Source organism: Cercospora kikuchii (genome assembly GCF_019650295.1).
Source record: "Cercospora kikuchii DNA, contig_00007, whole genome shotgun sequence".
Classification (NCBI taxonomy): Eukaryota; Fungi; Ascomycota; class Dothideomycetes; order Mycosphaerellales; family Mycosphaerellaceae; genus Cercospora; species Cercospora kikuchii.
In genome coordinates this window covers 1408823-1423492 of record NW_025408588.1, presented here as the reverse complement: position 1 = coordinate 1423492, position 14670 = coordinate 1408823, and the positions used below count along the sequence as shown (strand labels likewise).

Sequence of the window (14670 nt, the reverse complement as noted above, 5' to 3'; positions counted from 1 at the left end):
GTGTTCTGGACCCGGTCGACGCTTTTGCCATCATGGCTTAGCGGCAGCCTCAAGAAGCAGAGTTTCACGACATATGTTGAGGGCGGTGCTCAATCCTGGCTGCTCAGAACCGCGACAGAGCTGCTCTCAATGTCTCTGCGGAATATGGCGGCGCAGACGAGCATCGCCGGTCCGATGCTGGATGGCGACCACCTGTGCTCTCCTGAAGAGTTGCGAGCTGAAGTCCCGACCACCTTCGATATACACGAAAATCCGGTAGATCGAGGCGCAACGGTCTGCAGCCACTTGGGAGGGCAGAAGTCAGCGCCAAGTCATCCCCATGGGGAATTACGCGACCATCGGCAAGTGAAGACGAAGGTCGTGTACGTCTTCGAACATTTGCATCCGGACGAGGAGGTGCGATGTGCCGAAGGATGCGTGAAGTTCCCGCCCCGAATGCTGCCAAGCCATGCCGAGCCGATTTTCTAATTATATCCGGAATGCGTCGGAATTCTCGTGGCGTCACTGACTTCACGTTCGCAACCCCCTTCTCTGTCACGGCATTCGTCTTCGTCACGTCCGAGGACAAGCTGAGAGTGTGGCGTCCTGAGCCCACACTGCTCTGGGACGCATCGCCCGGAAGGCAGTCGACCTCGGAAGCGTTGCCATTGCCATCGTTATGGCTGCTATAACACAGCAGCCTTGTGCGAAGACACGGTAGGCATCGTCGAGACACGTCTCTGAAAAAAAAAATCATGCTCTTTTCCTCTCTTATCCCAATAGCAGCAGTCGCTGTATTGTATGGATTGATCTCACTACTGAAAGCCTATTCGAGTACCCTGAGAGATGTTCCTGGTCCATTTTTTGCCCGTTTCACTCGTCTCTGGGAATTCTACCATGCAGCCTGGAGGGAAGATTCCGAAGTTGTACTCCAGAACCTCCATCGGAAGCATGGTCAGCTGCGAAGGCTATACTTCTTGTTGAAATCCGCTGATGGCAGGCAGGCAACATTGTCCGCGTAGCACCCAACCGGTATAGCATCACAGATCCCGCGGCGGTCCAATTGATATACGGCGCTGGGTCCAAGTTTGCCAAATCTGACTTCTACTCCTCTTTCGGAGGCACGAACGCTCATGACAGAGACGTCTTCTCTGAGATGGACATCAAGAAACATGCGCAGAAACGCAGAATCCAAGCCAACTTCTACGCGAATTCTACTCTACTCTCCTACGAGCCCTTCGTTGACCAGACCAATGAGCGTTTCGTGCAGACTTTGGATCGACTGGCCCAAGAAGGCAAACCATTTGACCTTTTCACCTGGATGCAGCTGTACGCCTTCGATGTCATTGGCGAATTCACCTTCGGTCGCTCGTTCGGGCTGATTGAATGTGGATATGACAAAGACAATCTTCTGCACACAGTGGACTGGCTAAATAATCGCTGGGGTGGACGAGTCGGTCTGATTCCCGAGATACATGTGCTCTGGCGGCTGGTCATGAAGTACATTCCTAGCATTCATCCACTTTCCACCCTGTACAAAGTCATCGGCAGGGAGGTGAAAGTTAGGTTCGAAGGGAAAGCTGAGCCGACCGACCGAGAAGACATGATGGGCAAATGCATCAAGTCTATCGGTGCGGGCAAGATGAGCAGGTATTCGATGCAAGAGATTGTGGCTCAGAATTTTGGCGCAGGCTCTGACACGACCGCGACTGCCTTGAGCGCCACAATCTGGTTTCTCGCACAGGATACAAGGTGCTTGGAGAAGCTCCGCGCAGAATTGGAAGAGGCGGCAGTGGCAGGAGACCTCTCGGATCCGGTCACCTTCGCTCAAGGTCAGAAGCTCACTTACCTGCAAGCGTGCATTCAAGAAGCACTTCGTCTGCACTCACCGGTTGGAAGTACACTCTATCGAGTGGTGCCCGAAGGAGGAGCGACGATAGCAGGGAAATACTTCCCAGCAGGAGTTCGTCACCAACTATCGATCGCACTATGTTCTAATTACTGACAAAGCTGAACAGACACATGTAGGCATCAATCCTTGGGTGTTTCATCACATGCCGGACATTTGGGGCGACGATGTTCTTAACTTCAAGCCTGAGCGATGGCTTGGAGATACTTCCACAATCGACAAGGCTTTCTTAGCTGTGAGTTACACTTCTGATACTGCCACTTCGTGAGAGTCCTTCGACTGACTGGAATAACAACAGTTCGGAGGCGGTGCAAGAACCTGCATCGGTAGACACGTTTCCATGCTCGAGATGTCGAAATTACTGCCCACAATCATTCGCAATTTCGACTTCACGCCAGCACAGGACACCGGCTTGGAATTCAGGAGTGGCTTCTTCACAAAGCCGACTGTCAAGGTAACAATCAAGAGAGTTGATGAGAAGTAGAACAGACTTCTAGTCGCCTGCGTAGCTCGCAACACGTGAATTCATGATATGAGATTCGTATAGCAACACTGCTTCCAGCACAGTATAGTCTCTGCAAAACGACGAAGCGTCGTACCGAGTTTCCGGCGCATGGTGGGCACTTGCCCCACAAGAATATCATTGTCCAACACTACAAGTGTTGGTGCACAGATCTTGCCACCGAAATGATTGAAGCATGACCGCGGCGACTAATTGCCTACATGTAGCAACGAACCTCAAAGACTTCATCTCGGCAAAGTCTCATCCAAGAATCATGTACGGCATTAACCCGCATCCTACTCGGGAAGATCTAAGGAACAGATGACGATATGACTTCCTCTTCTCCGCAATCAAAAATCCCCCGTGGAGGAACGAGAACTGCCCGAAAGTGAGGCGTAAAAAGTCATCCGTAAAAAGTCATCCAGGGCAGGTAACAAGGATACCCTTTCACGATTCACTCATCTGACATCGCAATCATGAGCTTGGCTAGCTTGTTTTCCTCATCCGGATCCAGTCGGGCCATTTGAGAATTGTTCCATAGTGTTCCGAAGCAGGAAAGTAGCAGGCACAAGCGGCATTAGCAGGCTCGATTATGTACAAGTACATCCAAGTGTTTGAGGGTGGTCAGCTTATGCGTCGGCAATTGAGCATTCGCTACAGGTGGACTGCGCACGGCACTGATGTCCTCGCTTCTCATTGACAGTGGATTCACAAGACTTTGAGCGGGAAGACTGATTGAGTCGAGATCCCGTCCAATCACACATGCGCCTCCAAGCACATGCTCATAGTGCCAGCGAACTCCATGATCTATGCAGAACTGATTGAGCACTCTTCGCAAAGACTGTAATAATGATCATCTCAATCTAGGATCTTCTACTGTAGCAGCAGCAGCAGCTATCACACCACCTTCCCTGTCTCTCCATCGTTCCTCCACACAACCAGTAATCCGCTGATTCCGCAGTGCGATACAACCAGCACAACCACAAGCGATGACCACTGACTGCTGACAGAACATCGTTGTACTGTACAACACACTGACTCAATGTCCTCACCATCCCTGCCGCCCAGCCCATCATCGTCAACCTGCACGACATCCTTCATCTCACACAACAGCAAAAAAGTCCTCACCTCTTATCGCCAAGTCTCGTCTCCGAAAATCAACCCTCATCCGCTTTACCCCATCGCGTTACATCTGACCAAACCCGCCCCAGCATCCCATCAATTCCCACCTCCAAAACTAGTCCTCACGAACTTTAGCGCTTACCTCACCATCAGCAATCTTACATAGCAACACCAGTCATGAATCAAGAGATACAGATCTACAGCCCCACAGTGCGTATCGTGTATACCGAATCTCACCCGCCCCCTTCCGACACCATGAAGATTGCGTCAGGCGTGTGGAAACTTCGGCAGATGTAGAGTGGCCGTAGTGTCAGTCTAGCGTAACAGGCGATGAGGCGCAAAATGGAAAGGATACCCCAGATTTTACACTTTCGTACATCCAAAAGAAGTTCAAGGAATTAGACAAGCTTGCAAGGTTATTTCCTGTTTATGGTCGCAGATTCTCTCACATCACACGCGGGTCTCGACGGTAAGGACAGGACGAAATCTCGGCCAGTTTGAGCTGGAGGGTTAATGCGTCCGTCGGACGTTTGGCGGCTGAACTTTTGTGGTATCGTGTTCAGGTGGGGTCCAATGCCGGATGGAGTGGAGGATGGGGGAAAGTGGGCATGAAGAAAATGGGGACTGCAATATGAAGGAGCGGCGATCATTGTGTGAGGCATGGATTTGTGAGTTGCATAGTGAAGGAAGGATGCGTTGGAGGGAAACGTGGTCTTGGCAGTGGCAGTTGCGACACAGTATAGCAAGAGCGAAGACAGCAGGCAGTCACGAAGAGTTAGTGAGGCAAAGGAGAAGTATGATGATGATCATAGATATTTCATATCGTCGTTAGATGAGTTTCGACTCTGCAATTCCTCTATTGATACAATCTTCTTCATCATCTTCATTCTGCAGTCGACATTCTTCGTCAGCTTCCTTCCAAAAATCAAACAGCGAGCGTAGCGTCGTGAAAATCCGACTGGGATCGCGGTATATCTTCCCTTGTTTTGAATAACCTTTTCCATGAAGAAACTCCGGGCTCGTCCTGCCATGGGTATCTGAGAGAGTCATTACTCCGCGCGAGCAAACAAAAAACGAAAGTGGTCGAGTCGGAAATAGTATGATACAACGCCCCGACTCCTCGCCTGCGAATGCATGTAAACAATAATAATATGATGTGCCATCATCGGGATGCGAGATGGTGGTACTGCTGGAAGTAGCGGAAGGGATCCGCTTTTTCTGCTGCAGTAGTGCTGATGAGAGGCGCGATTTGCCGCGCTAAACGAACACGCGTCTGCTGCAAAGACAACATGACTGCATGGCCGCACAATTCCGTGGTCGTACATTGTTACTCTCCCGGGAACGGAGGTAACACAATCGGAGGTGCGCGTTCGTTCGCGGCTCGTGCCACGAGTTTGGGCCGGCCGCCGGAGTAGCGATGTTGTGCTCCTTGCCGTTGCAGTGTGAGACCGCCCTCGGCTCTTGCGACGCGGTCCAGCACGCTCTCCATAGTGTCTTCTGAAGGATCTCTTCGACCGAATTTCGATGCGAAGCCGGAAGCGAAGTTGCGTTTCCTCCGTACTGACTTGGTCGATGGGGCGTTGTTCGACAGTTTCCTGGCTAACGGCAGTGGTGCTGGTGAGATGGGTGTGATTGGAGTCTGAGGCAAATCGCGGACGGCATGCATGAGGTCGATATGTGACACCCGTTTCTGCTTCCGTTCCGCGATTGTCTCCTCTTCCACCTCGTCGTACACCGAGCTCGGTGCGGTTGATAACGGCGATTCTGGGGTGGTTGATGAGAGAGAGGCATTTCGGCTCGATGAACCGGTGCTGTCCTGGCTGGTTCGGGTGTTCAGAGGCATGCGAAGTGAGAGATTTGGCCTTGCGATCTCGATGCTCTTCGCCTTTGATGATCTGGAGGAGAGACTGCTTCGCGGGGAGCGGGCAGCTTTCGACATTTCAATCATCCTCGCTTTGCCGGCGTTCTGGAGCAAGACCAGCTGCGCACATCTGAGGTGCTGCACTTCGAAGACTTCGGCGACGGAGATCTCGCTGCACACTGAATATTCGCTTGCAGAGTCATCGTCGACCGGTGAGGCTTCCTCTTCATCGGAGGTGTACATGGGCCAGAAATCGAAGGATTCGTGAGGCTCGGCCATTGGCTGTTTGCCTTTGTCGTTGCCGGGCATGACCAATTGACTTTTGGCCAAGGCCATGTCGGAGGCCTCGATGTGAGCATCGGCAGACATGGTCGGATTGATGATGAAGTCGTCCATACGGCGGATTCTCGCTGCAGTCGCCATGTTGGATGGTTGGGGTTGTTGAAGGAGCAGTCGCCGGAACTACTGGTCGTTTGGGAGGATCGAGGCTACTGATGGGCAAGTGTCAAGTAAAGTGAGACCAGGGTGGACACGCGATAATGACGCTGCAGGCCTCGAGATCAGGGACCCAGCTGGGTCTGGGGTGAGGCTGCAGGGCTGGTGCTGGGATGACCGCAGTGCCTGAGTCGGTGTCCGGCTCTGGAGCTGTTCGGAAGCAGGCTCTAGTGATCGAGGTGTTTCGTGCGGTCACTCGATTCCGCAGTGCTTGCAATTAGGGAAGGTGTTGGAGACGTGTCGCAGGTGTTGGGAGGGTCCTGGGAGAGGTGTTCGTGGCAGCGGTCAAGTGCTCAGCGCTCAGTGCTCAGTGCGCGTCGCCGCAACGCGCCTTCATTCAGCACGCCGGGCTGACAGACGTGCCGTGGCCGATGAATGGCTCGGCGGCGTAGCACAAGGCGTGTCGACGAGAAATGTCAGCCGCAGGAATGCTGCAGGTGGAGTGGAAGCAAGCGCGGCACTCCGCTTGGGTCAGTTCGTGCCTGGTGTTACACGGCAGTCAATCTCAGCGATCCGCCGTCGGAGGGCTCGCGGTGGTGGTAGTGGGTGATGTGCCTTCGGACACCGGTGGTGCGTTGAAAAGCTGCACGAGGGCGGGAGGGAGTGTATAGATGAGCTCTGCAGGCACTTGGCGACCGGCGCATTGGCCTCACTCCCTCGACGCACCGGGCGCGAGCTATGGGCGACGGCTCGCTGGGCGATGTTTCTGACAGAAAAGCAGCTCTCCGTCCCTAGGGAAAATAGTGCGCGAATCGAGGAGCGTAGGCCTGCAGCACCCTGCCCTCCGAAGTCTGATAGCGATAAGCTCCACCCCACTGCGCTCCCCTGTTGGCTTAGGGCGATCCGCTAGCGTCGCTCTACTGCCAGGACGCTCCTGCCCTGTGCGTGACGGGGGCAGCAGCAGCAGCAGCAGGCCGGGAGAGCAGGACCGCTCGAGCTCGCGGCAGCAAGAAGCAATCACTGCTGCCGACGGTCCTCCGTCGCCTCCATTATTGTCCTCATCAAACAATATTGCGCGGGCACTCTACTCGCGGCCGATGCGGGCTGCCTCCTTCTCGTGCTGCAGCGTGCGTGAGGCGTGCGCTGTCTCATCGGCGACCATGAAACACGTCGAGGCGAGACCTGAGCCACACGCTGCTCTGCGCGGGCGAAGGCGCTCATGGCGAATTCACCATCGCTTGCCGCTCCCGCACGTAACATTGGCGGCAGCGACAGCATGCGGCGCAGCGTACCGAAGTGGCATGTCGTCGGGCAAGCAGCAGACAGCGTCACCACCCATCTCCAACCAAGGCGGCCATGCGGACGGATGTCACAAACTCTATCCGCCGCTTGGCCTTCTGCTGCTTTTCGAGAAGAAGGAAGAAGGGTCACCGTGGCTTCTGCCAGCGTGGTCTGACCACCGCCGGCAGCCGTCGACGGTGGCAGCCACACGCTGTCCACTGCATCTTGCGTCATCCCCATACATGAGGCCATGTCTGGCGATGTCTGGCGGCCATCCTCGACGTCGTGATCTCGCCCCGATGCCAGGCCGTGAACATTGTCACGTCGCAATACGAATGCAACCGTCCCTCCACCTGAAGCCGTCCACTTCTCACCGCACGTGGTACGTGTGCCTGCACGTGCGGACGTGGATCGGCAGTACTCTCGCTGCAACAGGCTGCTCGCCGGACTATTTGCGCAAGCTGGGAAGGTCACGATGAGAAGTTCCTCCGTCGCTGCCTGCCGCGCGAGAGCTTCGCCTGGAAAACACAGCTGTTTCGCTGCTGCTTTCTCGGCGCATTACTTGTTGCAGTGCAGTGTACCCCCCACAGCACGTCTGAAAACTCCGGCAGAAGAAAACTCTACTGCATCATCAGACGCACTGCGAGGTCGGAAACCCCAGCGTTCCTTCTGCTCCGTCGGACGCCGACTCTGGTCATGCATGAAGCCTCACCTCGCACGCTGCATCCTGCTGCCGTGCTCGATGTGCTCGCGGCCATGCTCGATGTGGCATCCGTGTCGTGGCAGTGCCACCGCATTGGACGGCGTCGCAAAATCTCATGTAAGCAATCGCTCGCTCGCCCGCCCCACCAGCGATCTTCGTGCCGCGAATAGATCCGGCACCTCGTTTTCAAGGTTACGAGTTTGCCTCATCGACAACAATAGATCGCAGATTCGACTTCACCTTCACAGCATGCTTTTGCCTGACATCACTGCACTTCTTCACGCCAACTCTGACATCCAGTGCGCGACGCATTGAGTTGCGGCAGTCGATGGATTTTTGCTCGTCGCATGTCGCCCATCATGCGATCGCATTCCGCACTCTTGCTTGCATCGCCCAGCCTGCTTCCTGCCGTGACCTTCCAGCAACAGCAGCGACCCAAGAACACCCAAGCTTCGCATGTCTGCGATAGGCAGCTGCTTGTGAGCTCAGCTCACACAGCCAGCCTATCTCGCTCACGACTGGTGGAATAAGGTCAAGCAGTTCGGCCAACGTAGTATGCTAATGCCCTTATGTCCTACGAAAACAAGAAAGATTTTCGTGACTTCTGTGCGACTGTGAGCAGAGCCACTACCGGAAGAACTGAGGATTGGCTGACGAGTTGGCTGCATCATGCAGACGCTTCCTGCGCTTCGCGTTTGGCTGCGAGCTCCTCCACAAGCTCCATGCAAAGTTCGAGCGTGAGTAGAGTTCTCGCTTCTGCATCCCCTCGGGGCATTCGGCGCCGTCCTGCAGGAGAGGAAGAGGCTTGCATGTCGGGAGTGGGTGAGACACCACGCCGTCAATCGTGCTGTTGTTGACCGTTTGCCTCGCTGTTTGGTACGGTTTCATGCTTACCATTTCGCAGTGCACCGCATGGCTGACGAGCCTGTTCACCTAGATCCGGTGCCTTGCGAAGAACAGGTCTGGATCATTCCAAGAACGGCACTTGGTTCAGCACTGTGCATGAATTCCCCGGCGTCAACGACGCGTTCAAGTCCAATCGAATTCCCCAAATAGTATCGACCACGAGGAATGCCTGCCAGGTTACAAGTCTGGATAGTGCACCGATACTGTCGTCATGGGAGAGGACAGGACCTGGTACTCTTGAAACAGGACCCCTTTGTTCCAAGGCGTCTCAGGCGGCTGTGAGCACAAACAACCTCCTGATGGGCACGAACAGATTCTACTGGACTGAGGGATGTCGAATGACGAACCATCTTCTTCAAAGCCACCTATCTCTCAGCCCTCGCGATCAGCAAACAGAATATCACAGCTCATGATATTGAGACAGAGCTGCGCATGATGATGACGAAGTGCGGCAAATTCTATACAAGGTATGGAAGGGAAGTATGCTGCATCCACGATGACATTTGCCTCTGATCGAGCAGAGGACAACCCTCGATCAAAGAAGCCTGCCTGAGGAGTCTGCGAGCTACAGTAAGTGCGTCACGCTCTCATTGCTTCCCTATCGTTGTGCACATGGAAATGGGCGAGGCTCTCTTTCAGCTCTGCCGCGTTCGATCATGATTCTCAATCACGGGTCGGGATCAATCACTCACTCTCCTCTGCAATTCTACACGGCAGGCTTCCTTCTTCTCAGCAATTACACATTTCTCAAAATGATATTGTACCCTCCGCTCGCTCAAGACTCGGTCCATGTCATATCATATTGATCGAACAGACACACTGCTTGCAATTCTGATCGAAAAACTTCTGCATTTTCTCTACATCATCCCCCCTTCGCAGTCCTTTTTTCTCATCCTTGTTTGCGTCATCTTTGTCTCAATGCGACTGCTACACGCTCTGCTTTCCTCTCTCACACGCATCTTCGGCGTTTTCATACCACGTCACACAATTTTTACGCACGAGAATGTCTAGACTTGGCTTCTATCTACAGACCAGTCTGTCTACTCATCGGACTTGACTTCCGCCACGCTAGTCTCACATCTGCGATCTGGGAGACTGGGAGTGAGATCTGACTTGACATGGGTTGACAATCCATATTCTTGGATCTTACTTTGTGTCTCATTCACTTGTTGCAATCTAGTGTCACTTTGAAGCGTAGCTTTGGCGATGGAGATGGTGGTTATATTTTCGGTTGTGGAGTGGATTGGTGAAACGTTGGGCTGGTTTAGGAGTGAATGCCTGCTTGGTGACTTGGTCTGTGTGTTGAACGAGCGGAGCGGAGAGGAAGGATCCATTATCCGAGCGATGGCGTGCTGAGGCGGAGAGCAGCTGTGGGTAAGCATCAGAGGGAGGGGGATGGAGACGAACTGCTCGTTGGTCTGGGGTTGATTGATGAGAAAACGTTCGTGTTGGACTGATTCGAGCACTGTAGGATTTCCTACCTGACTGGCCGTCGACGACAGCGACGACTTGACAGTTTCGTACAGCATCTCTGGCATCGCGCTACATCACTGACAATCCAATGCAGTACGACTGCCGTCTTCCGCCCTTTCGGCAATTTCGTCTACGTACCGAACGTCCATCATCGGCGTCGATTCCGAACGAGCTTACGTACAAGTATATTGACCTCCGAGCCGTTCTTCGATCAACCACGACTGCTACTATTGTATACGAGATGAGAAGATCATGAAAGTCTTTGTCTTCTACTATAACGCTCTTGGCTGCGAATTCTTTCGATCAAAGAGATGTGGTTCGCCATTCGGCTATTTTGATTAATGGTCGAATATATTCGAAACAACGAGAAAGTAGGAATGCACTTGGCTGCGGGACAATAATGTCAGTGCGTACAATATGCAATGATGAATCCATTTCGTGTTGTGCCGTGTCGTGCCTTGGCGAGAGGTCATTCGGTTAGAGTTGGATGTCGTGTGATTGATGATGGATGGTCGGCGAATTCGGCGGTGGAGGAGGCACTCATCGAGAGGCTTCTGTCTTCCATGTCTCCCATTAACCATTACTGAACTCAGGATACCGGCTCTGAGTCTGTCTACAAGCGTACGACTGTTACTGACAGCCCGTATGCATCAATGCTCGTTGTCAATGCAATTCTTCCATGGACTTTTTTTACTCGACTGCCTAATCGGGTAATTTACAGGCTTCAAATTTTCTTGGCCATCAGCAGACGCGAGGCGAACAATCAGACGCCACTGTCACTGTCTGAACATCCAATATCGTCAGAATTTACAAATCCTCATAGTCTGCAGAGTGATCTCGGACACTTTATGATCTTCCGTGAAGCCAATGCCATGTGGCGATGCACAGCTGCCATGTTGAATACTTGCATTCCAATTCCGCAGCCCCAATTAGTGATTGATATTGTATGAGCGCAAGGAAGAATATACTGGAACTCGTTCGCAGGCCAAAACAATTGATTAGACTATGCAAACTTTCTACAATGCTACCTTCATGCTCTCATGCGATCGTTCAAATGCTGTCATTTCATGCAATGCAATGCGTCCCGTGCTCCATTCAATGCAATTGTTCTGTCTCAGATCGAGAAAAATCTATGGCAAGTTCTGTGGAGCGTAGCTCTGGTTTGGCTTGACAGCCTTTCCGTTCACCAACTGCTTGTCGGTGTAACCTGGGTAGACGATCCTAGAAGAGACAAAGTGGTTAGCGAAAATATTCTTGTCTGTTTATTCTGCTGTGAAATGAACTCACTGTCGACCCTTCACAACACTCAAAGTCTGGAACCCTTGACCAGCACCAAACTGTCCGGACCAAGTGCTTCCGATGCGGAAATCACCGCACTGGATATTCTGGTAGGTGGCACGGGATGCTGGCTTGCCGTTGACGGAGTAGTTGCAGCCGGTGACCTTTTGGCCGTTGTTGGTGTTGATGCCGAAGCTGTACTTGCAGGTGCTGTCGTTGCCGTTGCAAGTGCGGGTGAAGTTCTCGATGGTCCATTGGGGAGTGGCAGCGGCCATCATGTTCTTTGATGCCTCAGCTGGGACTGGGTTTGCGACAGAGGCGCTGGCTGCGGCGAGCAGGGCAAGGACGGTGGTGGTGAACTGCATTTTGAAGGTTGGTTGGGGTTTAGAGGTTGGTGTTGATGTTGATGTGTTGGGTTGAAGTGTGTGGATGTTGTTGTAGCTGTGTGATTGTGTTGCTGGATGATGTCGAGAAGATGGAGGCATTGAGCGGTCTTTTTGTATGCTGGTCTGTTGTTAATTCCCTCAGTCTGGCTTGATGGCGGTGTCTAGACAGCAGAGCAAACACGAGGTCACCGTCACCATCTCTCCACACCGAGAGTGCTTCGTGAAGTCAGACTTGCATAGGCTCCAATCTAGATGTCCATTTTGAGCGTCAGTGGAAAGCTACTGCGTCCCAAAGTGGAGCGTAGTACGATTCCGAACACCTCTTCGAGCATATTGTCTGGAGATGTTTTTCAAATACGGCCAAGATCATCAGCACCCAATACATCATTCCTCGTATTCTCTTGACAAACCATGCTGGATGTGAGTGCAGCTGACCTATAGCTCCTGGTAACTATTGCGGCCAGCAGTACTGCACCGATTTTCAGTCTCGACCATACTGCAAAAGGTGTACACTGGCCATTTGCAAAGTTCAGTGTGGTTGCATGCCATACGCAAATACGAGTGGCAAGTCAAACATGTGAAGTCGAGACGGTGGGCGGAAAGAAAGACCTAGCGTGAAAAGAGGGTAGGCTTGGCGCTGGAGTGCCGAAAATAGCAACACATATGGAAAAGCAGGGGCCAGATGCCGTTGCTCCGATACCACCTTCCACCACAACTGCATACTGTAGGCGCAGACTCGCCTGGCCGCTACTTCAACCTAACAACGCCCATTGAGTATTTTGAGCATCTCCGCAGTCCAGAAGGGTCATTTGTCTCTGTGCACACACGAGACGACCTGGAATAGAGCGCCACGATGCTAGAGACAATGCCATCAAGCCAACAGCAGCATCTGGAGTCCGCCGAGGGAGACTAGAGGCACGGACGCCCCGACGACGATGAAGCGAATGTCTTCAGCAGTCACGCATGCGCCGTATACGATGCGCTGCCAGCAAACATTGAGTTGTGCCCTCCGTGTAGCACACCAAGTCCAATTGGGCGAATCGACTTTTGGTACAAGTCCTCCGGAATTTAACACGGATGGCGCCAGCTAGTCTGCCTTGACACGGCCGTTTTGTATGCTGAGCGTGACCATGTCTTCACTTGCCAACATCAGAGGTGGTATCGTGGTGTTGAATAGCTCTCGCGGCACACGATCTTCCCCAGGCCGCTCAAAGTCTTCGCAAGAACCAAGACACCACCACATGCCTCGAGGCTCGAGACGAACCCCGTAATGCCCGTCCGGTAGTCCTGAAATACGTGCTGAAAGGTCGATACGCCTCTGCAGTGGCTTGCTCGGCTCAAGAGTTACTAGCTTCGCCAACTCTGGCCGTGGATCATGCTTCTCGGTGAGGCTGCAAACACCGGGTTGAGCTGCCGCGCGCACGATCTGTCCCGATGTTGTGTCGACAACCTCAAAGCTTGAGGCGGGCGCTTGGGTCTCTGAGTCGATTGCTCGTGGTCTCGAGTCTGCTGTTGAATCTTCTTCAGGCTGAAATGGACCCCATGGGACTAGAAAGCGTTGCTGACCTCGCGTCTGGACAGTAATTGCATGAGAGCCCGTGTTCAACACCGAGATGCTCACAAAAAGCTGCTGAGTTTTCTCGTCATCTGCGCTTGTCTTCTGCTCCTCGCAGATATTCATGCTTGTTCGAAGCCGTGGCGGGGTTGGCAGTGTTGGAACAACAGTAAAACTTGCTTTGCCGACAGAGCTTTTGCTGTTGATCAGCTTCGTCTTGTTAGAGGATACAGTCGCTCCGAGATCAGTTGACTGCTGTTCATCGTACTGATATCTTTTGACTCCGAGATCTGGACCGGCTAGCTGAATCGTATACTTACGCCCAGCTTTGAAAAGAGCACCGAGGTCGCTTGCAGGATCGACAAGATATTGAAAAACTGTGAAGGCATCTCTCCAGTGTTGAGTCCGGCCCACTGGAGAGCTCAACGCGATTTGGCTGTCCCCTTCGCTTCTCAAATGAGCCAACCGACTTTTGTCGACCACGCCATCAGAAGCTCCATCTCCTCCAGTCTCGTGGAGGGTGAGCAGCCCGTTGGCGAGTGCATATGGAACGTCCAGAGCTGATTCGGCGATGTCTATGATCAAAGATCGAGGATCCGTGTCGGCTGTCGAACGGCGACACAGGCCGAAGACGATGCTGGAAAGCAGAGTTCCGGAGAGGTCGAAGACTTGATATCGACTGTGGATCGCTGTGTGTATCTTCAACTCAGTCATTTTGTCGATGGCGCAGGAGTATTGCTCTTGACGGCGAGTAAGTAGGTACTCTAAGACTCGCTTACAAGGCACCTGCTTCACTTGTGATGAGTCATCTCATGGCCAAATTCGTTCGGACACAGAGGATCAAACCGCGTGGCGTGTTCATACACCGGAACTGTTGGTATCCACGAGACGGATGGGCATGCTTGTTACTTCAGTCGTTGCACAACGTTGTTCGACCTGCTTTCTCTGGCTTGCACAGCCCATATATGCCAAGCCGAACGTCATGCCTGCGTATGAGAAGGATTTGGACTCCATACCAACACAACTCCATGTAGCAGTTCTTTCAGCAACATTCTAACGAGAGAATTTATCCACCAGTGTGTTCTATAATGGTCAACTATTGATCCTCTCTTGGCTTCACAGCCCCAACACGCTTCGAGACGAGATATATCGTCGTCCAAGAGGCACCACTGTTATGGTTCCACGCATTGCAAGACCTGTCGTCTCTGGGAACGCTTGCCATCGTCCTAGCAGTTCGCTCAGCTACTCGATATAGCCTCGAATCCTATACTGGCCCCGTT

The 14670-nt window shown here is 52.9% G+C and overlaps 4 protein-coding genes across 4 annotated transcripts; 1 reads left to right on the top strand and 3 right to left on the bottom strand.

The window, feature by feature from the left end:
- Positions 1-734: 734 nt before the first annotated feature.
- CKM354_001065400 (uncharacterized protein) lies at positions 735-2372 on the top strand (the record flags this gene model as incomplete). Its single annotated transcript, XM_044806118.1, has 4 exons — positions 735-933; positions 984-1942; positions 1998-2123; positions 2187-2372. 4 exons carry the CDS (start codon positions 735-737, stop codon positions 2370-2372), a joined length of 1470 nt encoding a protein of 489 aa, XP_044662053.1.
- A 2467-nt stretch (positions 2373-4839) lies between these two features.
- Positions 4840-5796, bottom strand: CKM354_001065300 (uncharacterized protein; the record flags this gene model as incomplete). Its single annotated transcript, XM_044806117.1, has 1 exon — positions 4840-5796. The coding sequence occupies one exon, from the start codon at positions 5794-5796 to the stop codon at positions 4840-4842; it is 957 nt and encodes a 318-aa protein (XP_044662052.1).
- A 5505-nt stretch (positions 5797-11301) lies between these two features.
- CKM354_001065200 (uncharacterized protein) lies at positions 11302-11814 on the bottom strand (the record flags this gene model as incomplete). Its single annotated transcript, XM_044806116.1, has 2 exons — positions 11302-11392; positions 11459-11814. The coding sequence occupies 2 exons, from the start codon at positions 11812-11814 to the stop codon at positions 11302-11304; spliced, it is 447 nt and encodes a 148-aa protein (XP_044662051.1).
- Positions 11815-12922: 1108 nt separating this feature from the next.
- On the bottom strand, positions 12923-14104 carry CKM354_001065100 (uncharacterized protein; the record flags this gene model as incomplete). The annotated part of the gene is made up of 1 exon (XM_044806115.1): positions 12923-14104. The coding sequence occupies one exon, from the start codon at positions 14102-14104 to the stop codon at positions 12923-12925; it is 1182 nt and encodes a 393-aa protein (XP_044662050.1).
- Between the last annotated feature and the right edge of the window lie 566 nt (positions 14105-14670).